This window comes from Protomyctophum parallelum (assembly GCF_964188405.1).
Source record: "Protomyctophum parallelum genome assembly, chromosome: 13".
NCBI lineage: Eukaryota > Metazoa > Chordata > Actinopteri > Myctophiformes > Myctophidae > Protomyctophum > Protomyctophum parallelum.
The window spans coordinates 46,878,499-46,904,502 of NC_139708.1; the positions used below are offsets into that span (position 1 = coordinate 46,878,499).

A 26,004-nucleotide genomic window follows, 5' to 3' on the forward strand; every position below is an offset into this window, starting at 1 on the left:
TAGCAGGACACTGCCAGAGACACCAGGATAATGAGACTATAGCAGGACACTGCCAAAAGACACCAGGAGAATGAGACTATAGCAGGACACTGCCAAAAGACACCAGGAGAATGAGACTATAGCAGGACACTGCCACAGACACCATGAGAATGAGACCATAGCAGGACACTGCTAGAGACACCAGGAGAATGAGACTATAGCAGGACACTGCCAAAAGACACCAGGAGAATGAGACTATAGCAGGACACTGCCAGAGACACCAGGAGAATGAGACTATAGCAGGACACTGCATGCCACAGACACCAGGAGAATGAGACCATAGCAGGACACTGCTAGAGACACCAGGAGAATGAGACTATAGCAGGACACTGCCAAAGACACCAGGAGAATGAGACTATAGCAGGACACTGCCACAGACACCAGGAGAATGAGACTATAGCAGGACACTGCCACAGACACCAGGAGAATGAGACTATAGCAGGACACTGCCACAGACACCAGGAGAATGAGACTATAGCAGGACACTGCCACAGACACCAGGAGAATGAGACTATAGCAGGACACTGCCAGAGACACCAGGAGAATGAGACCATAGCAGGACACTGCCAGAGACACCAGGAGAATGAGACTATAGCAGGACACTGCCACAGACACCATGAGAATGAGACCATAGCAGGACACTGTCACAGACACCAGGAGAATGAGACCATAGCAGGACACTGCCAGAGACACCAGGAGAATGAGACTATAGCAGGACACTGCCACAGACACCAGGAGAATGAGACCATAGCAGGACACTAAGGTTGGGCGATATGCCAATTTTTTTCAACCGCCAATCGTCTGACCAATATTCGCCGATTGACGATGTATTCGTGTCATAAAAGTAAAGTGAGAACAGCTCACTGCAGGTCGCAAAAAAGCCAGATCTACAAGCTCTCAAGGCGCCACGTCCTGCCTGTTTTCGCAGCTCCGTTCGCTAGGCGTTGAGAGCTTGTAGATCAGTCTGTTTCTGCAGACTGCAGCGCAGCCAGGGTAACTTGCTCCCTTCCCTCCCCGCACCGGTCGTCGGAGGCTCGGAGCGGAGCAGCGGAGCCCACAAGCTGCTGCGGCCGCCCCGGGCTGATCCACACAGGCTCTCAAGGCATCGCGTCCTGCCTTTTTTTGCAGTGCCGTTCGCTACGCGTTGAGAGCTTGTAGATCTGTCTATTTTTGCAGCGCTGGTGTCGGGGTTCGTTCACGTTGTCAATAAAAATAACTTGGATTACAGGCGGAGATGAAGTTCAATCAGTGGGTTGCACCAGTATTGGCTACACGCTAAGCTAATCGCTAAAGCTAATGCATGATCCCAGTGCCTATACACTAACACTAGTAGACAGTTTTTTTAATTTCCCCCCCGCCACTCACGGGTGGCGCATTGGGATTGTGATGAGACACGAGACAGCAGTGTGCATTCTGTTGTGACTGTATATTATTAAACTGCATGGGTCTGGACTCCGGAGCTTAAACAACATGTAGGCTACAGCCTCCCAGCCAGGCTGCCGTAAGTGCCGTGCCGCGGTGCCCGATGCTGGCTGCTGACAGTGCTGAGTGCGGGGACTGTGGGAGGCTGGGAGCATACCATTATAACGGGGGATTTCCACCCGGCCGCTGTTACTACTTTGCTGATTCACATGTTGCTCACACTTTACATGTTAATTGGGCTAAATCGTCCCGAGAAATCGCCTAATAAAAATATTCGGCGATTGGATTCGTATATTCGCGATTGACGATGTATTCGTATCGTCACCCAACCCTACAGGACACTGTCACAGACACCAGGAGAATGAGACTATAGCAGGACACTGCCAAAGACACCAGGATAATGAGACTATAGCAGGACACTGCCAGACACCAGGATAATGAGACCATAGCAGGACACTGCCACAGACACCAGGAGCATGAGACCATAGCAGGACACTGCCACAGACACCAGGAGAATGAGACCATAGCAGGACACTGCCAGAGACACCAGGAGAATGAGACTATAGCAGGACACTGCCACAGACACCAGGAGAATGAGACCATAGCAGGACACTGCCAAAGACACCAGGAGAATGAGACTATAGCAGGACACTGCCAAAGACACCAGGAGAATGAGACTATAGCAGGACACTGCCACAGACACCAGGAGAATGAGACTATAGCAGGACACTGCCAAAGACACCAGGAGAATGAGACTATAGCAGGACACTGCCAAAGACACCAGGAGAATGAGACTATAGCAGGACACTGCCAAAGACACCAGGAGAATGAGACTATAGCAGGACACTGCCAAAAGACACCATGAGAATGAGACTATAGCAGGACACTACCACAGACACCAGGAGAATGAGACTATAGCAGGACACTGCCAAAGACACCAGGAGAATGAGACTATAGCAGGACACTACCACAGACACCAGGAGAATGAGACTATAGCAGGACACTGCCAAAGACACCAGGAGAATGAGACTATAGCAGGACACTGCCAAAAGACACCATGAGAATGAGACTATAGCAGGACACTGCCAAAGACACCAGGAGAATGAGACTATAGCAGGACACTGCCACAGACACCAGGAGAATGAGACTATAGCAGGACACTGCCACAGACACCATGAGAATGAGACTATAGCAGGACACTACCACAGACACCAGGAGAATGAGACTATAGCAGGACACTACCACAGACACAGAGAGCTGCCAGCCAGAAAAGTAGTGCTGTGGGATTGAACCGACACACGGGCACCGGTCACAAGGACGTTACATTAACATATTATGTGGATGTGCTCAAGATAGACGCAGGAGCACAAAGCACCAACGAGCTGGCCAGATGTATGGATACCGGGATGACTGGAAGCAACGATGGAGGGCTCGTCTGAGGACCACCTAGAGAGTGACTACCTGTCTGTGTGTGTGTGTGTGTGTGTGTGTGTGTGAGAGTTTGTGTGTGTGTGTGTGTGTGTGTGTGTGTGTGTGTGTGTGTGTGTGTGTGTGTGTGTGTGTGTGTGTGTGTGTGTGTGTGTGTGTGTGCACAGCACAGTACTCACAATGCTTGAGGGCAAAGACTACTGTATTGTGTTTGCATTGTGTTTGTTTGCATAAAGCGTGTTTTGTCACTATTATGCTGGAGGGCAAAGTGTCTATGGGTGTAGTAAATTGCATTTGCCTGTGTGTGCCTGTGTGTGTGTGTGTGTGTGTGTGTGTGCACACTGACTTGACCAGAATCTAACACGGATCGATTTGTCATGCTTAGTTTAGTCGGAACCCATGGATCGGTGTGCAAATTATATCCTTTAAACTTTGCGACTCTTTTGACCAAAGTTATATAGTATAGTTTACCCTTCACTGTGCGTGCGCAAAAAAAAGCACGTAACTTTGGGAAAGTGTCATAGTACAGTAGCTTGTTTAACTGAAACGGACTAATTTCCTCTTCAAAATAAGAGCCACATGTAATGATTAGTCAACACTAGTTTTGTCTACTTACAGGACATTAACATTTGAGTTCCTTTTGAATACCTGTCAGATTTCTCTACATAACTGTCTCAGCTCTTGCGCAAATGCGCCTTGCATTTGCGCCTTTGATCTACGCGCAGAAAACATTTAGACGACGACCCCCCTGATGATTAATAACATTTAAACATGTAACATGTAAACCCAACATGAACATAGTACTCTTATTATGCATATCGCATTCTCGCAGAGAAATATTTGAGTAAAAAAAAAAAAAAAAAGAATGGTTCAAGCTCATTAATTAAGATTCGAGTGCCAACCCTAACGAGCGAAGGTTCGAACCCCGAATGTTCGGGAGAGCCGACAACTGTTGTGAGCTTGTAGATCGGCTATTTTCAGCAAGTGTAAAATAAGTCGGCAACAAGGCCCGCAAAAATACATTTTAGTCGACTAAATCACCTGCAGATTTAGTCGACTAAAATCCTATCACATTTAGTCGACTAAAACTAGACTAACACTAATACATTCCAGGTGACTAAAATGTGACTAAGACTAAGTGAAAACTATTCAGGAGACTATGACTAAAACTAAAATAGAAACTTGCTGCCAAAAACAACACTGGTGTGTGTGTGCCCTCACCGGTCTCCGTGCAGCAGGGCCAGGTGCAGCAGGATGAGCAGGCAGTACTGGGTGACTCTGGGACTGGTGGAGTCCGACAGCAGGAGGCCTCCTCGGTCGGCCTCGGTCAGCAGCGAGGCCCAGTCCGACGTACGGCAACACAGCGAGGGAAGAGCGCACCGCAGCACGGAGTCCACCTCCACCAGCTCGCCTGCAAAACAACCAGACTCATTCTGACCTGAGATCAGATTCATACGAGGTTTCCGCCGGACACACACTGGTCTGATGAACCCATTCTGACCTGAGATCAGATTCTAAAAATGTCAGTCGCTCTTCGATTTTTCAAAAATAGCAGACCTACAAGCTCGTATCGCGCCACTCGGTGGCGCGATATGAGCTTGTAGATCTGCTATTTTTCAATAGCTAAAGCATAACATGATGCTGACACCAAAATGGGTGCCCGTTCAGAATGGGTTAAGATGTGTTTCACCATGTTCATGGCTTTTTTCAGACCTCCAGTTCTAGGAAACACAAAATGGGGGGGGGGACTTTTTAATTATCTCCACACAACAGCTCTAAGGTATATTAATGACATAGTAAAATGTTGACAATGAGTGGTATTCCCCTTTAAAATCGCTAAAACTAAAGAAAGTAACAAATGGAAGACAAAAATAACACTCATCTTTTACTTTCTCTACTAACGAACTAAAACATGAACCTTGGTTGAAAAAACCCAAAGTTGTCCTTACACAACGAAATGGGAAAAATAATGTACATGCCAATATAGCAAACTGTATAGAAAGACTGATGGAGAGAAAAATGTCTGATTTGAAGCGGATGGATCAATTGTATGGCAGAGCCAAAGATACACAGTAATGAATACAGAACATAAAGTAAGCAGGGTGATTAAGGATATTACAAAGAGAATGGGGATATGAGAGAGAGAGAGAGAGAGAGAGAGAGAGAGAGAGAGAGAGAGAGAGAGAGAGAGAGAGAGAGAGAGAGAGAAAAAGAGTTAGAGGGAGAGGGAGAGATGGATGGAGAGAGAGAGAGACAGACAGACAGACAGACAGACAGACAGACAGACAGACAGACAGACAGACAGACAGACAGACAGACAGACAGACAGACAGACAGACAGACAGACAGACAGACAGACAGACAGACAGACAGACAGACAGACAGACAGACAGACAGACAGACAGACAGACAGACAGACAGACAGACAGACAGACAGACAGACAGACAGACAGACAGACAGACAGACAGACAGACAGACAGACAGACAGACAGACAGAGAGGGAGGGACAGTGAATCCAGGACAGATAAGAGAATGACTGTGGTTTTTATAATTTCCCCAAATGAATTCAACTAAAAAGGGATCAAGCGAGAAAGAGAGAGAGAGAGAGATGAATGGAGGAGAAAGATGAAAGGGAAAAAAGGCTATAAACCAAAAGCACAGTGCTCATTTATTAAAACTTAAAAGCCTAACGGGCAGAATGTGTTGTATGGACAGCACAGCAGCACTATCGTGGCTTGTGGGAACGCTGGTCTTGAGGGACCTGTGGATATCAATTTCTTTGTGACTGTCAAAACGTCAAAACATATATAGAAACTGATGCGGAAACACCGTGACATGGATGGCTTTTTAATGGTGTTGTTTTTAAGAACTTTATCTTGGTATAAACGGGACCTGTGGGAATAATGGAGCAAAAGGGGGACATGGAGACGAGTTGCATTTTAAAGAGAGAAGGAAATAGGAACGGAGGGAGAGATGGAGGAAGAATTCGAGGGAGGCTCCCATGCAGTGGTGGAAAAAGTACATGCATGTTTTACTTAATGAACAGGGTCCATTATGCGCAGCAACAAACATGTATGGACCCCATGCTTCTAGAAAGCCTGGTGTTTCAATCACTGCACAGGTTGAGGTTCACAACATCTCTACTGTTATTTCAAATAGAGTGTCCAACACAAGGAGTGGTCTGGAGAGAGAATGCTGTTTGGTCACTGTACCTCTCAGGCATCACAGCCCCCAAAAATGTGATAACAAGCTTAAACTTGCCTTGTTTAACATCAGGTCACTAACAAATAAGTCCTCCTCTGTAAATGATATAATCTGCAAAGAGAAGCTAGATATAATCTTTCTAACAGAGACATGGCTTGGCTCGGATGGAGCTGTTCTCCTAGCGCCAGCCTGTCCCGCAAACTACAGTTTCATTCACTCTGTTCGCGAAGCTAAGAAAGGAGGTGGACTGGCAATAATTTTTTCAGACACGTTAAAATTCAAGGCTCTGACCATTGGCAGCTTTACATACTTTGAATACCAGGCCACTATACTACATGGTCAATCCTCTATGCCAATGATTAGCATTTATCGACCTCCAAAATGCAGTAAAGCAACATTTCTAACAGAAATATCAGAACTTTTATCTATCTGCTCCACGAATTATGACAGAACTCTTATCTCAGGTGATCTTAATCTTCACCTGGATGATGCTACAGATGCTGTGACTATGGGTTTCTTAGAGTTATTGCACTCCTTTGAGTTTATCCAACATGTTGTTGGGCCTACACATAAACATGGGCACACTCTGGACCTGGTGATTTCTAGAGGGCTGAACATCACTGTGGAAAGGACTATTGAAAGGCCTGAGCTATCAGACCACTATTTGCTGTGTTTTAATATGACTGTCTCTGATTTAGAGAAAAACATCACTGAATATACCATAAAAAAAGCGTTTTTTTAGCTCTTCTGCAGCCGACGAGTTCTCTCGTCATCTGGGCCCCCCCCTGCCCGATACTCCCCCAGTGAATGATATGGTTCAAATTTTTAATCTTAAACTAGAGTCAGCTCTTGATATAGTGGCTCCCATGAAAACAGAAAAGAAACATAACACCAGAGTAACACCCTGGATAAACGAGCATACACGCTCACTGAAGCAAGAATGTCGTAGAGCTGAGCGAGCTTGGAGAAAAAATAAACTCACCATCCACCTAGAGATTCTTAAAAAGTCAACAGTCGCCTATAACAAAGCCCTGCGTCTAGCAAGGCAGGCATATTTCTCTGGCATTATTAATGAGAACAAGAAAAATGCCAGAGTCCTATTCTCTACCATTGAACGACTTTTAAACCCCCCCCCCCAGTCCTACAAGCAGTCATTCCCGGCCTCTAAAGCTAAGTGTAATGAGTTTGCATGCTTTTTTGACAACAACATTTTAAACATTAGAGCTGATATTATGAATGGTGCTGCTGCTAGCGCAAACCTTCAAACAGCAGCTAATGGTCCCAGGGTAGATCTCTCCAGAGGGAGCCTATTATCGTTCTGCGCAATTGATGAAGACGAACTCCGCAAAACCATATCACAGATGACATCATCCTCTTGTTCATTGGATACAATTCCCACCACCTTTCTCAAAGAGGTCTTAGACAGTGTGATTGGAGATATCCTAAAAATTTTAAACAGCTCTCTACAATCAGGCGTCTTCCCAGACTCACTGAAGACTGCTGTAGTTAGGCCCCTACTCAAGAAACACAATCTTGATCCCGCTGTTTTGGGTAACTATTGACCCATTTCAAATCTACCCTTTCTGGGCAAGGTTTTAGAAAAATGCATCTTCCATCAATTGGATGTGTTTCTACAGAACAATAATGTCCACAATAAATTCCAATCTGGCTTTAGGAAAGGTCACAGCACAGAAACAGCACTTGTAAAAGTAATGAATGATCTTAGGGTGTCTGCTGACAAGAAACATGTATCCGTTCTCTTACTTCTAGATCTAACGGCTGCATTTGACACGATTGACCATTCAATTTTAATACAGCGTCTAGAGCACTGGATAGGCCTGTCTGGTACGGCCCTGTCCTGGTTTTCCTCCTACCTATCAAACAGAAGTTACTTTGTCAATCTAGCCGAGTTTGACTCAGACAAACATGACATCAGTTCTGGTATTCCACAGGGCTCGATACTTGGCCCTCTGCTTTTCTCCTTGTACATACTGCCATTGGGCGAACTCATTACCAATCACGGAGTCAATTTTCATTTCTATGCTGATGATACCCAACTATATCTTTCTGTGGCTCCAGATGATCCCTGTGCTTTAGACCCGCTGTTGACCTGCCTGTCTAGCATCAAATGTTGGATGAGTGAGAACTTTCTCAAGCTAAATGAGGATAAGACAGAAGTTCTCATAATCGGTTCTAGTGAGCAGAAAGAATCAATAATAAGCAGACTTGGCAACCTAACTGTAGAAACTAACAGTACAGTAAAGAACCTGGGGGTTATTATTGATTCTGAATTGAACTTTAATTCACACATTAATCATGTCACCAAGATTGCCTTTTTTCACCTTAGAAATATTGCACGAATCAGAGCCTATTTGTCCTTGGACGATGCAAAAACGCTAATCCACGCCCTTGTTTTTTCTCGGCTTGATTACTGCAATGCACTTTTTTCAGGACTGCCTAAGAAAACCAACTGACAGATTACAACTTGTCCAAAATGCAGCAGCCAGAGTTTTAACTAGAACTAAGATGAGAGAACATATTACTCCAGTTTTGGCATCACTGCACTGGCTTCCGGTTGTTTTTAGGATTGATTTTAAAATTATTTTACTTGTCTATAAAGCTCTCAATGGTCTCGCACCTTCCTACCTACATGACTGCCTGCCTAAATATGTCCCAAACCGCCCCCTAAGGTCTTCCACCGCCGGCTTGCTCGCTTTGCCCCAAAAAATGGCAACTAAAAAATACGGGGAAGCAGCTTTTTGCTTCTACGGGCCGTCGGCTTGGAACAAGCTCCCACTGTACCTTCGTCAGGCAGCCTCTGTAGACATTTTTAAAGCTCAGCTCAAGACCCACTTCTACAACATTGCCTTTAATTGATCTTTTATTTTTTATTTTTCATGTCCTCACTGTAACTGCTTGTTTTTTAATGTCGTTGCCTTGCTTTTCTTTTATTCTCCATTGTTCTGTAAAGCACTTTGAGCTGCATTTCATGTCATGAAAGGTGCTATACAAATAAAGTTTTATTATTATTTTATTATTAACCCATTCTGACCTGAGATCAGATTCTAAAAATGTCAGTCGTTCTTCGATTTTTCAAAAATAGCAGACCTACAAGCTCATAGCGCGCCACTTGGTGGCGCGCTATGAGCTTGTAGATCTGCTATTTTTCAATAGCTAAAGCATAACATGATGCTAACACCAAAATGGGTTCCCGTTCAGAATGGGTTAAGTAAAAGTTCTTAAAGGAGCATTCAGTGATTTGGGGCGACTTGGAAAAAAAACCCGGTCCGCCCCGGTAACAAGATGTGCACATGCACGCACTACAGTGGGCGGGACACGCGACAGGCCAACAGCACACCGCCCCCACTCGATCGTGATTGGCGGAAGGCCCCTCTCTATCCTGATTGGATGAAGGCTGGGCCACCTAGCCAAAAAACGAAACCTAAGGTTTTTTGACCCCCCCCCCCCGGGGTTAACCCATTCTGAACGGGCACCCATTTTGGTGTTAGCATCATGTTATGCTTTACCTATTGAAAAATAGCAGATCTACAAGCTCATATCGCGCCACCGAGTGGCGCGATACGAGCTTGTAGGTCTGCTATTTTTTGAAAAATCGAAGAGCGACTGACATTTTTAGAATCTGATCTCAGGTCAGAATGGGTTCGTCAGACCAGCGTGTGTCCGGCGGAAACCTCGTATGAATCTGATCTCAGGTCAGAATGGGTTAACTGGGGACAGGGAGGAAGTCCTTATATAGTCATCACTCTCTATAGTAGTACATCAACACTGCAGTAGACACCAATACAACTGCTCAGATACCCTTCTTAATTCCAGGCTATACGTAGAGACACACGTGGAGCAACACAGAGGACACAGACAGACAGACTGTCCGCCGCAGGGAGGATGAGTGAATGAATTATAGAACGACTAGAGAGAGAGAGAGAGAGAGTAAAGGCAAGGCTGACACGTCCTCATTCACCTCTATAGGATCTGACAGAGAGAGAGAGAGAGAGAGAGAGAGAGAGAGAGAGAGAGAGAGAGAGAGAGAGAGAGAGAGAGAGAGAGAGAGAGAGAGAGAGAGAGAGAGAGAGAGAGAGACAGAGAGACAGAGAGAGAGACAGAGAGACAGAGAGAGAGAGAGGAGTGATGTGTTGATGGAATAGAGGCAACCGACCCGCAGGCTACAAACAGTGGGAAGATGCAACCTGTTTTTCCCCCCCAGGGAATCTGGATGGATGGAGACAGGAAAGAGACAGGAGGAAGAAACCAAGAGAGAGGGAGAAGGGGAGGAGTTAAGGACACCGAAACTTAAGAGTAAATATTAATAGAGACGGCACCCGGAGGAAAATACTGAAAAATAAAATACTGTTATTAATGCTGCTGTCCGCATGTTGAGCTGGGTTCTTTGCTATCTGCAGTAGCAGATGCAACAACCATCACCCATATCTAAGAGATACTGTACCATATGAAGTGAATTCTTATGGTTATTTGTCATATTACTCGCGAGGCGTCTCGCTCGCAAAACTAAAAAAAAAACGGGGTTTGCGTTTGTAACCTATAGATTTGTCTTGGTCTGTCACGAGGGAATTACATTTCAGCATTTTCAAATTGCCCCTGAAATTTGAGTCATCGATGATGAATGCATTTGTAAATAAATTTGAACACTTTCATCTGCAAGATATACCACCAGCGTCTTGGAGAGGGCATACAGGAGGAAATGCGTAAAGCTCAGACAGAGAGAGAGAAGTCTGGCAGATTTTTATAATAACAGATGATTCCTTTTAATACAGTATAGAGGGTATGCGCATGCATAAAGTGAATGAAAAATCGAGTGCCAAAGTGAGTTTAATGTTGTTTAACATTGTTTAAAGCAATCAGATAGGACTGTTCTGTTTAGATGTACGGGCTGTCAAGGCCAGAAAGTAGTTTCTTGCCACTCTGTAGGCGTTTCCGCATTACTTCCGGGTATGATGATGATGTCACACACATACCCTCTATAGGACACTTATACCCACTAAGATCACAGTTTTGTGTCAAGCATTTTTAGAGTCTTTGGTATGACCCGGCCGGGGATCGAACCCCGACCTCCCAGTCTCAGGGCGGACACTCTAACCACAAGGCCACTGAGCTGGTACACATGATGCGTCCTCAGGTCTAAAGTACCAAGTTTTACCTTTACCTTTCCTCACTGGAAACTGTAAAGCACGGAGCGATAAAGAACTAGGTATAAATGCCTCTACAGGGAGAGAGAGGACAGGTTGTAGAACTAGGTATAAATGCCTATACAGGGAGAGAGAGGACAGGTTGTAGAACTAGGTATAAATGCCTCTACAGGGAGAGAGAGGACAGGTTGTAGAACTAGGTATAAATGCCTCTACAGGGAGAGAGAGGACAGGTTGTAGAACTATAGGTATAAATGCCTCTACAGGGAGAGAGAGGACAGGTTGTAGAACTAGGTATAAATGCCTCTACAGGGAGAGAGAGGACAGGTTGTAGAACTAGGTATAAATGCCTCTACAGGGAGAGAGAGGACAGGTTGTAGAACTAGGTATAAATGCCTCTACAGGGAGAGAGAGGACAGGTTGTAGAACTAGGTATAAATGCCTCTACAGGGAGAGAGAGGACAGGTTGTAGAACTAGGTATAAATGCCTCTACAGGGAGAGAGAGGACAGGTTGTAGAACTAGGTATAAATGCCTCTACAGGGAGAGAGAGGACAGGTTGTAGAACTATAGGTATAAATGCCTCTACAGGGAGAGAGAGGACAGGTTGTAGAACTAGGTATAAATGCATATACAGGGAGAGAGAGGACAGGTTGTAGAACTATGTATAAATGCATATACAGGGAGAGAGAGGACAGGTTGTAGAACTAATATAAATGCCTATACAGGGAGAGAGAGGACAGGTTGTAGAACTAGGTATAAATGCCTCTACAGGGAGAGAGAGGACAGGTTGTAGAACTAATATAAATGCCTATACAGGGAGAGAGAGGACAGGTTGTAGAACTAGGTATAAATGCCTCTACAGGGAGAGAGAGGACAGGTTGTAGAACTAGGTATAAATGCCTATACAGGGAGAGAGAGGACAGGTTGTAGAACTAGGTATAAATGCCTATACAGGGAGAGAGAGGACAGGTTGTAGAACTAGGTATAAATGTCTATACAGCGAGAGAGAGGACAGGTTGTAGAACTAGGTAAATGCCTCTACAGGGAGAGAGAGGACAGGTTGTAGAACTAGGTATAAATGTCTATACAGGGAGAGAGAGGACAGGTTGTAGAACTAGGTATAAATGTCTATACAGGGAGAGAGAGGACAGGTTGTAGAACTAGGTATAAATGCCTCTACAGGGAGAGAGAGGACAGGTTGTAGAACTAGGTATAAATGTCTATACAGCGAGAGAGAGGACAGGTTGTAGAACTATAGGTATAAATGCCTCTACAGGGAGAGAGAGGACAGGTTGTAGAACTATAGGTATAAATGTCTATACATGGAGAGAGAGGACAGGTTGTAGAACTATAGGTATAAATGCCTCTACAGGGAGAGAGAGGACAGGTTGTAGAACTAGGTATAAATGCCTCTACAGGGAGAGAGAGGACAGGTTGTAGAACAATTTACAATTTAGGCATTTAGCAGACGCTCTTAATCCAGAGCGACTTACATTAAGCAAGAACAAAAGCATGGGAATACATCACATAAAAGCATTTATCATGCGTAAACATGCGTGAGCTAAGAAAGTAACAGTGTAATATCTATATAATGAAACTATACATATATACTACTATGCTATACATAGTACTATGGCGTGCTATGACTATATACAATGCAATTATAGTGCTGTCTACATAACATGCTATAAGTCTGTATCAAATGCTATCTAAGTCTACGGAAGTGCTATCTAAGGGGGTAGGGTAAGTGCTATGGGCCATGATGGAGTCTGAAAAGGTGGGTTTTCAGACTACGGCGGAAGATTGGGAGTGATGCTTGCAGTTCTGACTGCAATGGGAAGTGCATTCCACAGTTTTGGAGCCAGAAGGGAACTATAGGTATAAATGCCTCTACAGGGAGAGAGAGGACAGGTTGTACTGAAACAAAGGAGTCTGTAGGGAGGGAGGTACGGAAAGTATGGTGGAGAGAGCAGGGGGAAGGAGAGAGAGGGATAGAACACGCACGCACGCACGCTCACACACACAAATTAAAGTACAATCAAATGTGAAACAGAGACAGCGAGATGGAACAATGAGAGAGAGAGAGAGAGAGAGAGAGAGAGAGAGGGTGATGAGGAGGGAAGGAAGGCAGAGAAATGGAGGAGAGGGTTATAATTAACCCTGGGTTATAATTAACCCTGCAGCAAAGAAGGGGGTTGGCTCTAACAGCGGCACAGCAACAGCTAGTGTTCTCTAGGGCAGTTGATGGAAAGTACATTTTACTTATAGTATTGTATACTTATTAGTGGTGTCAAAAAATATCGATATGAATCGATAATCGATTTACAACATTAACGATGCGACGACATCGATGCACGTGTGTCTGGATCGGTCAAAATAGCGTCTGCATCGGACGTTGGTTCGATCCTAAAGCTGCGAATCGATATAATTCAACTAACTGCGGGAAAAACACAGATGTACAAGCCCAAAGCGCTGTGCATTGCGACGGGTAGATAACTTGTAGATCTGCTACTTCCAGCACAGGACGGGCGCATGCTTATGATGACGCTCTATATGCATCAGCAGCCAGCGACAACAGACGAGCACTAGCAGCATAAACCACTCGTCGTCAGACGGAATACACACGCAGATACGAGTCACGACACAACTTTATTGCACATCTGTGCTTTGCCTTTCATCCACGCTTCTATAGCCTTTTAAATCTCATTTCCCATCCACGGGCACAAGCAAAGTGATCAGCAGCTTCCACCCGATCTGGATGGTGGTGTTGTTTCTGACAAGGGTAGCAACTAGTTAGCATGGGAGCTAACATTAGTTTAACTCTGGTCCATATCGTTAGAAGGAGTTAGAAGGAGTCTATGGTCCATCCTGCGTTTGAGAAATGTTGCAGTTTACTTTGAGTATACGTCAAATTACGTCATTACTTTTACTTCTACTCCACTGCATCTCAGAGGCACTTTTTAATCCACTACAATTATTTGACAACTTTAGTTACTACTACTTTGTATATTTAGATTATTGCAAAACATACATTAACTACAATGCGTCACGATGCATTGCGAGCTTGTATAGATTTGTAGATTTGTAGATCTGCCATTTTCAAAAGATGTTTTATACACATGGAAACGTGAAATGGGACATTCTGCCCAATGACTACGTTTACTTTTGGTACTTTAAGTACATTTTGAAGCCGACCGTACTCTTACTCAAGTGAATTTTGAATTCTGGACTTTTACTTAGTATTTCTACTAAGTAATTGATACTCTTACGTGACTAAAACACGTGAGTACTTTTTTTGTCCACACCTCACTGGGAATGAAGGAAGAATACACAAGTATTGAGCAGGTCACAGCATGACCCCTATAGGAGTCTGGAGAGAGAGAGAGAGAGGGAGAGAGAGAGAGAGAGAGAGAGAGAGAGAGAGAGAGAGAGAGAGAGAGAGAGAGAGAGAGAGAGAGAGAGAGAGAGTACAGAGGAGAACATGAAAGGGAACAGAGAGGTAAAGTTAGAGAGAGCGAGGGGCTGAAACGTGGTTATTGTGACAGAGAGGAGCTGCCGTTCCTCTAATCCTCTATAGTATAGAGGATTAGAGACACAGAATATAGAGTCTATACTCTGTGTCTGTAGGGAGACTTTATAACAAAGAGAACTTCATTCCTTCATTGTATGCTAAGACTAGAGAGAGAGAGAGATACAGAGAGAGAGAGAGAGAGAGAGAGAGAGAGAGAGGACAAAAATGACCCTATATTCTTCCCTTCACATCTAGTAGAGGATGGCCGCACATCGTAGACACACGCACGCCCAGGGTAAAAGTACGTATGTGTACTGTACTTAAGCAATATTACACGAGAGGGTGTTGTTTAACGTGATTATTGCCACGACAGTGATGCGGTCAGGAACGAGACGAAGTCGAGGTCCGCAAGCATCACTACAAACAGTTACCCTTAAAACTAAGAAAATCGCTGAAAAAATATATTTTTTTAATGACAGATGTAGTCACTACGACCACAAATGTCCCAAGAAACTAGCTAGCCTAGCCACCGAGTTTGCTAGCTAGTTTGCTAGCTAGTTTGCGGCTGAATTCTTTGTTTTGATTAGGTGGTGAACAGTGCTGGTTTGATCCACGGCTAGAAACCGTTTCAACCAATCAGATTGCTTCCTCGAAACGGCCTACATAATGTAGTTTATGTAACAGGGTATCTGCTTGTTAAGGCAGATTTAACGTTTTAAATACCTTAATTATATTTAATAGTGTGAGCGTGTAGATCTGTCGAAGCTGCAGGTAGTGTTCGCAAGTGTGGTCATTATATAAAGTGTAAAACAACATTGGACAATAAAGTTTGACAGTCAGGCCCACTTGTTTATCTTAACGTGATTGCTTGTGCTCGCTGTAAAGCACAAAATCTGGCAACCAACCAAAATGGCCAAAGTGTCTGGTTTCATAGACCTGCGTGCTTGTTTATGTGAAATCTGGCAACCCCGTTTATTTTTTGGTGGTGATCGTAGCACATGATGGCATCGCGTAAGGGCCGTGAATCTAGTTTGCGTCCGAGCATAGGCATGGTAACGCCCCGCCTGCCTGTGATTGGCCTATACCGACACTGCCGCTCCTGACTGTCCTCCGAGACGCAAACTAGATTTGCGCGATGGCATCAGGCAGTCCTGCTGCTGGCCTCACGAATGAATACAGTTTGATACAGTCAGGCCCAGTTGCTTATGTTATAACCTGACTGCTTGTGCTTGCTCTCAGCACAAAGTCTGTCAACCCTGGCCAAGTCGGCCAACAAAGTATGTTGTTTCAAAGACCTGATTGTTTGTTTATGTGAAATCTGGCAACCCTGTTTGTTTATGTGGTGATCCTATAGTCACATGACGGCAGCGGGCAGGCATGAATAAATATGCGTTTGTGTCATTTTAACAAATACTGTGCAGTGTTTTAACCTATGTAGGCCTGATTAAAAAAAAAATAGCAGACCTTTTTTTTATTATCTTTGAATATATATATTTGAATATATATATCTGATATATTGAGTGAACGTTTTTAACTCATATCTTTGCTTCTGGGGGGGGGGGTCCCCTGGAACAACATATTTTCAGATGGGGGTCGGCGGCCAAATACAGATTATTCTGGGGGTCCTGGACATGAAAAAGGATGAGCACCACTGACATAGAAACATTGGGTTTTTCAGAAAACTATTAGGATTTAGAAGCAATCTTTTTCAGAATCGATCTCAGGTCTAAATGCATCTAAACCCATTTTGGGCAGGAACCCCTTTTGGTGTTCCAAAGGACCGAGAGATGATGGAAGGGGAGAGAGAGAGAAAAGAGCTTCTTCTTCTAAAACTAAGATGAAAAATGTTCGTCAACTTTAATTTTCACTGACGAAAACTAAATGGAAACTAAACGAAAACTAAGCTATGACGACTAAAACTAAGACTAAATATATCGACAATTTCGTCATGAAATACAACGCCAAAACACATTTTAGTCGACTAAATCACCTGTAGATTCAGTCGACTAAAATTGCATGACATTTAGTCGACTAAAACTAGACTAACACTAATACATTCCAGGTGACTAAAATGTGACTAAAACTAAGTGAAAACTATTCAAGAGACTATGACTAAAACTAAAATAGAAATGTGCTGCCAAAAACAACACTGGTGCAGAGATGGAGAGAGAGGAAAAAAGAGTGGGATGGAATGCTTAGGGAGATGATGAGGATGAGAAAATAAACAAATGAGAAAAGGCCAGGGGGGGGGGGGGGGGGGGATCATGGCAGTAGGAAAATCGAACGAACGAACAGATGGCAAACTCACTAACACACACTCACGGCAGATAAGGCCAGCAGGGACCCATCAGGGCCGACTGCAGAGGAGTAGATGTTTTTAAAACACCGCTTAAATCAGGTCTGACGTCGAAATAAATAAAGTCTTCCGAAAGAATATATATTCAAAGATTTGTGCCGCATTTTCACGATTTTTTTCAAAAATAGCAGACCTACAAGCTCGTAGCGCGCCACTCGGTGGCGCGCTACGAGCTTGTAGATCTGCTATTTTTCAAAAGCTAATTAATGCTTAGTTAAAACACCAAAAAGGGGTTCCGTCCAGAATAAGTTTCACCTATTTCGTTGTCTTTTTATGCATGTTTTTATGTTGTTTGGTGTTTTTTGGGCATTGTGCCTTGATTGTTATGTTGTTTGATATTTTTAGTTTGATATACTTTGTACTTTATTTGTCTTGCACTTTGCGCTGCACTCGTGTCATGAAAGGTGCTCTATAAATAGAGTTTATTATTATTATTATTATTAGAGTGGAGCCCATAACTGGAAATAAATATGGAGAAAAGTGCAAATACCTCGTACTCCACCACTGCACAGGAGGAAGTAAAGTAACTCCAACTGTACGAGTAAAACGGCCGTAAGAGTGAAAGAACGGCCTGACGGATGGATAGAGAAGACAGATGAGGAGAGAGATGGAGGAGACAGCAGAGAGAGAGACAGTCTGACACACACAGGAGGACAACTTGTGCTGCACAGGGACGCTAAAGAATGGAAGAGAATACTGCCTGGGACAGCTGGGGGGGTAAATGTAGAGAATACTGCCTGGGACAGCCGGGGTAAATGTAGAGAATACTGCCTGGGACAGCCGGGGTAAATGAAGAGAATACTGCCTGGGACAGCCAGGGGGGTAAATGAAGAGAATACTGCCTGGGACAGCTGGGGTAAATGAAGAGAATACTGCATGGGACAGCTGGGGTAAATGTAGAGAATACTGCCTGGGACAGCTGGGGTAAATGAAGAGAATACTGCCTGGGACAGCTGGGGTAAATGTAGAGAATACTGCATGGGACAGCTGGGGTAAATGTAGAGAATACTGCCTGGGACAGCTGGGGTAAATGTAGAGAATACTGCCTGGGACAGCCAGGGGGGTAAATTAAGAGAATACTGCCTGGGACAGCTGGGGTAAATGAAGAGAATAAGATGCAATAAGAATAGAAAGGGAACAAATAGAATGCCGTAGAATATGAATTGAACAGAAGTGCAGGGTCAAACAGGCGTATACTCTGGCATGGGAAGGAAATGGAATAACATAGAATGGAGCATAGTGTATTAACCAATTTTGACCTGAGATCAGATTAAAAAAATGTCTTCTACATCCTGACAGTTTTCTGAAAAAGCTATGTTTCTATGTCAGTGGTTCTTCGATTTTTCAAAAATAGCAGACCTACAAGCTCGTAGCGCGCCACTCGGTGGCGCGCTAGAGCTTGTAGATCTGCTATTTTTCAATAGCTAAAGCACAACATAATGCTAACACCAAAAGGGGGGGGGGCACGGCGGCAGTCGGTAGTGCTGTCGCCTCACAGCTATATAGGTCCTGGGTTCGATTCCCGCAGGGGACACTGTGGGTGTGTTCCCTCCTCCGCGCGTCATCAGTGCCCATACCCGAGGCGGCTTTGGCGAAAGGGCCTTTCTGTGTGGGCCTTTCTGTGTGGGGCAGGGGCCCCCCAACATCCCTGGCTGGGGACCCCTGGAGATGCCCTGGCCATGCCCCCCCCCCCCCCCCACCCCCATGGGTACGCTCTCTGAGTTAAATTAATTAACATCCCAGAGTTAGAAATGCCATTAAATGCATGTCAAACTAGGGGGTCCTTGAAATTTAAATGGTTGAGAATTACAGTACTGCTGAAGCCATAAAAATCTTGTCAATGTCAATTTCTTTTTACATGAAAAAGTTTGGGAAACACTGGACTTCCTACAGCATACCAATCATACCACTCACTCACTAACTCACTCTCACTCACTCACACTCAGTCACTCACACTCACTCACTCACTCACTCACTCACTCACTCACTCACTCACTCACACTCACTCACTCACTCACTCACTCACACTCACTCACTCACTCACTCACTCACACTCACTCACTCACTCAGTCACTCACTCACTCACACTCACTCACTCACTCACTCACTCACTCACTCACTCACTCACTCACTCACTCACTCACTCACACTCACTCACTCACTCACTCAGTCACTTGAAACAAACATAAAATCAAGACCATCAGGACAGGAGGAAGGAGAAGACTTTGTTTTCCGGCCAGTAATCTTCCACTGGCCTATAAAGTAAAGGGCCTTTCCCCGTTTTATCACCAGGGGTCATCGTCGTACATGAGAATCTGTTCAGCAGATGAACTGGGTGTGCTTTGAATAAAATAACAACATCGATAAATAACATCAACAAACAGTCGAGGCAACGAAGCACCAGGGAGTTGGTCGTGTAGAGGCACATCAACAGGAAGTGGAGTTAGGAGCGAAGGAAAGATGAAAGTTGAGCATGCATATAGCTGTGGATCAGGGGTGGGCAACTTTGACGATGGAGGGTTACTATAGTTCCACACTCACTCCAGAGGGCCACTATAGTTACACACTCACTCCAGAGGGCCACTACAGTTCCACACTCACTCCAGAGGGCCACTATAGTTCCACACTCACTCCAGAGGGCCACTATAGTTCCACACTCACTCCAGAGGGCCACTATGGTTCCACACTCACTCCAGAGGGCCACTATAGTTCCACACTCACTCCAGCGGGCCACTATAGTTCCACACTCACTCCAGAGGGCCACTATAGTTCCACACTCACTCCAGAGGGCCACTATAGTTCCACACTCACTCCAGAGGGCCACTATAGTTACACACTCACTCCAGAGGGCCACTATAGTTACACACTCACTCCAGAGGGCCACTATAGTTCCACACTCACTCCAGACGGCCACTATAGTTCCACACTCACTCCAGAGGGCCACTATAGTTCCACACTCACTCCAGAGGGCCACTACAGTTCCACACTCACTCAGACGGACACTATAGTTCCACACTCACTCCAGAGGGCCACTACAGTTCCACACTCACTCCAGAGGGCCACTATAGTTCCACACTCACTCCAGAGGGCCACTATAGTTCCACACTCACTCCAGAGGGCCACTATAGTTCCACACTCACTCCAGAGGGCCACTATAGAGCGTCGCAGTCCCGCACCCTCGAGAGACCCGGAAAAGAAATCCCCGTTCATTTTCCTCATAGACTTTTCAGAAAGTATTTATTTAAAGACGTTTACGCCACGGACAAAGCCAACTCTTGTTGTGACAAATCATGACAATAAACACATTTTGGGCCAAACAAATAATTAGAAAGTAGAAAAAAACGACATGTTGCAACACTTTTTTTGTTGTTTTTCTTCTTTGAAATTGTTTGTTTGGTCCAAAATATTGTGTTCGTTGTCATGATTTGTCACGACTCGAGTTGGCTTCGTACGACGCTTAAAAGGTCTTTAAATAAATACTTTTTGAAATGTCTATGGGGAAAATGCATTGGGATTTATTTCCTGGGCCTGGTGTCGTCATGAAAGGGTTTGCAAGCTCACAACGTGTCGCAGCGCAACGCATTGTGAGCTTGTAGATCTGCTATTTTCAGCAAGTGTAAAATCAGTCATTGCAACGGCATCAAGGCCCGCCAAAATACATTTTAGACTAAATCTACAGGTGATTTAGTCGACTAAAACTAAATGAAAACTATTCAAGAGAATATGACTAAAACTAAAATCAGAATATGCTGCCAAAAACAACACTGGTGTGATGATGACTGTGTTGTTTGCATTACCTTGCTGGTGGTTGCTTGATGCAGGGTCTTGCTGAGACAGGAGACACATGCTGAGTTTGTGCAGAAAACCACAGCAAGACGCATTCAGACTCTGGTTCCTAAAAAACATAGCAAGACGCATTCAGACTCTGGTTCCTAAAAACCACAGCAAGACGCATTCAGACTCTGGTTCCTAAAAAACACAGCAAGACGCATTCAGACTCTGGTTCCTAAAAAACACAGCAAGACGCATTCAGACTCTGGTTCCTAAAAAACACAGCAAGACGCATTCAGACTCTGGTTCCTAAAAAACACAGCAAGACGCATTCAGACTCTGGTTCCTAAAAAACACAGCAAGACGCATTCAGACTCTGGTTCCTAAAAAACACAGCAAGACGCATTCAGACTCTGGTTCCTAAAAAACACAGCAAGACGCATTCAGACTCTGGTTCCTAAAAAACACAGCAAGACGCATTCAGACTCTGGTTCCTAAAAAACACAGCAAGACGCATTCAGACTCTGGTTCCTAAAACAACACAGCAAGACGCATTCAGACTCTGGTTCCTAAAAAAACACAGCAAGATGCATTCAGACTCTGGTTCCTAAAACAACACAGCAAGACGCATTCAGACTCTGGTTCCTAAAAAAACACAGCAAGACGCATTCAGACTCTGGTTCCTAAAAAACACAGCAAGACGCATTCAGACTCTGGTTCCTACAAAAACACAGCAAGACGCATTCAGACTCTGGTTCCTACAAAAACACAGCAAGACGCATTCAGACTCTGGTTCCTACAAAAACACAGCAAGACGCATTCAGACCAGGGGGGCAGTCAGCCAGATATTTCGTGAAGCCTCATTTGAAATCGGTAGTTCATATAATGGCCTGTTGTGGCGCTGGACCGGACCCAAAAAGCCCCATAGCTCCATAGAGGCCCATGTATTTTGGCCCAACTTCACCTAGACTGTATTACCTTAATAAACATGGCCATGAATACTTTCTTCTTCCAGTCACTAGTTTAAAGTCTCATTTCTAATGTCATAATATTCTTTTTGGAAAATTATGGTCCCATTAATTAAAAAAATTACCATAAAGAAAAAAAACCATCGCGTATGTTCTGAGGGGCGTGGCTACCATTACAGTCTATGATCAGGATTCCCCTCCCACTCGAGTCAAAATAAAAACCAACGGAGAAGAAGGGGGGAAGTCCCGCCTCGTTGTCTGGGCAGCCAATGACCAGCTGGTATACAAAACGGAGCCAGCCAATGGCCAGCTGGTACCAAAGATGGCGACTTACATCAGGAATTAGCATATTATTACAGGCTTCATTTTACGTTCATGTTAGACCCGGGGAACGCTTTGTCCATATATTTTACAGTCTATGATTCAGACTCTGGTTCCTACAAAAACACAGCAAGAGAGAGAATTAACCCATTTAGAGACCACGAGGACGATTCTACAAAATGTCTTCTAAATCCTGACAGTTTTCTGAAAAACCCCATGTTTCTATGTCAGTGGTTCTCAAACATTTTCATGTCAAGGACCCCCAAATATACTGTATATGTGACCAGTGCCAGTGGTTTAATATACAAGGGGGCCATGGTCATTTTTCAGTTCTTTACATATTATGAAACCGCACACTGTAACCTTTCATATGATGTATTGCTCATTGAAATTGGGGGGGGGGGGGAAATGAAGAAGATATGACCATTTGAAACTTGTTGAATTGGAAACCTGAAAGTAAAGAATTTGCCCATCTAAGATTTCAGCAGTGATCTATGACTTTAGGGGGCGCTGTTTTCCGTTCATTCCTCCATTATTCAACCAGCAGTGTTGCCATGTCTGCTTATTATAATTAGTTGGCCTTGTTTCTAAAGAAAAATAATGCATAGGCCTACTGTACCAATTTTATAATAATTTATAACCTGTTACTAAAAATGTATTTGACAAAAATAAAGTGTAGTTGATTATTTGGGCTTGTTTTTAAAGTGTAGTTGATTATGGAGAGTTGGTAACCAAGTGGACCCTTATTAGATCAGGCCTATGTAAATGTTCCAGATGAGTAGCCTACAAATAAAATAGCTATATTAGCCTGTTATTATTATTTGTCTGCAGAAAATAATGTATGCCAGGGTCCAGGGACAAGATTTGTATTGTTGTAGATCGGCTATTTTCGCTTATTTTGGGCTTGTTTTCATATACCGGGTTGCTTATTTCTCAGAACCTGGCAACCCCGCGATAGCTTTTTAGCTACGTTTAGCATTATATTGATATCAATGATTACTGATTACACAATACATCATCCACACAGTGCATGTTCCAGAGTTTGGAGTAAACTTCCTTAAAAAAAAAATTGAAAAAAAACATGACACTTGAATTGAACACTTGAATTCAGACTTTAACAAATTAACTGCTTCTGGGCGTAATGTTCCGTCTGATAAGCTTTATTATTGATATCAAACCGGATCGCTGATTTTTTTTTTTTTTTTTTTGGCTTGGCCTTTCCTTCTTTAGCGATCCTATAGACCGGGTTGTGCAACAGCGGTCCCGTCCACCTCCCATTATACAGGCTGACTAAAAAGCTGAATAACTCCTAATCTACGGAGCTCTCCATGGTTTGGATAAAACGCGCGATGTTCGGAGGTCTTTGCTGAATATCCGGTGGTCTAGATGGAAACATTGGTGCTTTCTAAAGCAAGGATGGCTATAATTTAGCTCGCTATAGCATTGACGCTATTTATTTAGCATTAAAGATGGACGCCCCAAAACGACTGTGGCTCAGGAGGTAGAGCAGGTCGTCCAATGAGCCATGGGTCGGCGGTTCGAATCCCGGCTCCTCCTGTCTACATGTCGAAGTGTCCTTGGGCAAGACACTGAACCCCAAATTGCTCCCGATAGTTAACAATTATATAACCTTGCTTGGCACGCACACACAGAGTGGCTTTGCTATGGTACTGCTGCCAGACAGAGACACTGGGAGAAAGGTGGCTTAATAGAGGGGCTTAACAAAGCGGCTGAGAAATGACTCAGTTTGTCTCATGTGTCTGACTGACTGACTGCCAGCTCAATCTGCTCCTGCAGAGAACACTCAATAAGACGTCGACTCTCCCGGGCCAGACACACACACACACACACACACACACACACACACACACACACACGCATGCGTACACACACACGCACACACACGCGCACACACAAGCACTTCAAGCCAACCAAATCTTGCCATAATACCGAGCCTGAAACGACACCTTCCGCTGTTTGTTTAAATGCCTAATATTACGTACCGTACAGTGTGCCAAAATCGAAAAATCACAAATCACAAAACATAACCGAGTTTGCCTGCAGCCAGGATGGAGCGGATGTGGTGCATACCCAGCGTCCAGCACGGCCCTTCCTTCGTTTGCTTTCCTTGAGGAATGCGTGTGTGTGTGTGTGTGTGTGTGTGTGTGTGTGTGTGTGTGTGTGTGTGTGCAATGTGTCGCGACAGTCAAGCACTGCAGCGTTCATGATTTGTGGCATTTTGTGCAAAATGGGCCCCTCCCACAAATAAAATGTTGAAAGCCAATCGTAGGTATAGCCAATCTGAACGGAATCTGAAAAAGCTGAATTTGTGTGAATAAGTATTTGGACAAAATCGAAAGAAAACTCAAAATGATGAAAAAGATCTTGTCAGGCACAAATGAAGGAGTTGCGTCATGAATGATGGTATATGGCAGGGTTCCCCAATTAGCGGCCCATGGAAGAATTAAAAACAATGTTTTTACTGTTTTTGTTTTTTTTTCTGGGGGGGGGGGTCCCAGATATAAATGGCATTAAATGGGGGTCAGTATAGCCTCTGCATGTCGAACTGGGGGTCCTTTTCAAATGGGGTCTTGCCCTGAACATTTATTTTCAGGACAAGACCTCGACCTCGCGCGTGCCGACTCGGCCCCCAGCCTGGTACCCTATAGTCAAAATATGGCCCTTGAGGAAAATGTATTGGGGAACACTGCTATATGGGCTGAAATGTGACGGGGCCCAGATGAGGCTGACATGAGGAAGTCCGGCCTGTTGGAGACAATGATGTCATGGAATAAATGGAATTCAAGTATACGAGTGCAAGTTTGTGTGTTTGTGCGTGCGTGCGTGCGTGCGTGCGTGCGTTCTCCCCTTACCTGTTCCCAGCACAGAGGACAGCTTTGTGGTCCAGGGCTGTCCTGTAGAAACCAGAGGATGCTGAAGAGGAGGAGAGAGAACAATATCAAGGTCAAGGTAAAGTTTATTGTCCACAAGGGAAATTTTGTCTTGGGCTTTCACTCCAGCTATACAGCCACACATAAAACATCAATGACAACAAAAATACATTACAGATGGAGACACAACATTTACACAAATTGCACACGTGATGTGGATAATCTATAGCCACATATGGAAGACCATGAAGAGAGTGAGGAGGGGGAGATGACACACACTTCACTTCATTTAATTTCAACGGACGGACGGACGGACAGACAGACAGACAGACAGACAGACAGACAGACAGACAGACAGACAGGCAGACAGGCAGACGGACACACAGACACACAGACACACACACATAGCACACACACACAAGCTCATATGAGCTATGAGCTTGTAGGTCTGCTATTTATTTTTTTCGAAGAACGACTGACATAGAAACATAGCTTTTTCAGAAAACTGTGTGTGTGAGTATTTTCTTTTTAACCCATTTTGGCGGGAACCCATTTTGGTGTTAGCATTATGATATGCTTCAGCTATTGAAAAATAGCAGATCTACAAGCTCACCGAGTGGCGCGCTTGTAGGTCTGCAATTTTTTGAAAAATCAAAGAACGACTGACATAGAAACATAGCTTTTTCAGAAAACTGTGTGTCAGTTTCAGATAACGGTACGTGACGTACGTTAGTTGACTCACCTAGCTTGGTGGCGAAGACGGGCATGATGGAAGGAAGGAGGGTGAACTGGAAGGACAGGATGGTGTAGAAACACTGCAGCACCTGGACGTTCAGGACACGCTTACATATCCTCTGGGAACGCACGCGCACACGCGCACACACACACACACACACAATAATAAAACTTTATTTGTATAGCACCTTTC

General features: G+C 44.3%; 2 protein-coding genes across 2 annotated transcripts in view; one reads left to right on the plus strand and one right to left on the minus strand.

Annotated features, from left to right (window-relative positions):
* LOC310869848 (histone H1-like) overlaps positions 1-26,004 on the plus strand; it is a gene marked incomplete at both ends in the record, with an annotated part of 720,118 nt that overhangs the window by 271,529 nt on the left and 422,585 nt on the right. The window lies entirely within an intron of this gene.
* mei1 (meiotic double-stranded break formation protein 1) overlaps positions 1-26,004 on the minus strand; it is a gene marked incomplete at both ends in the record, with an annotated part of 156,419 nt that overhangs the window by 51,226 nt on the left and 79,189 nt on the right. The window contains 4 exons of the mRNA XM_083780392.1: positions 4,111-4,300; positions 20,923-21,020; positions 25,059-25,119; positions 25,819-25,930. Of these exons, the coding sequence (XP_083636518.1) occupies positions 4,111-4,300; positions 20,923-21,020; positions 25,059-25,119; positions 25,819-25,930 (461 nt within the window). The remainder of the gene's footprint in view (positions 1-4,110; positions 4,301-20,922; positions 21,021-25,058; positions 25,120-25,818; positions 25,931-26,004) is intronic.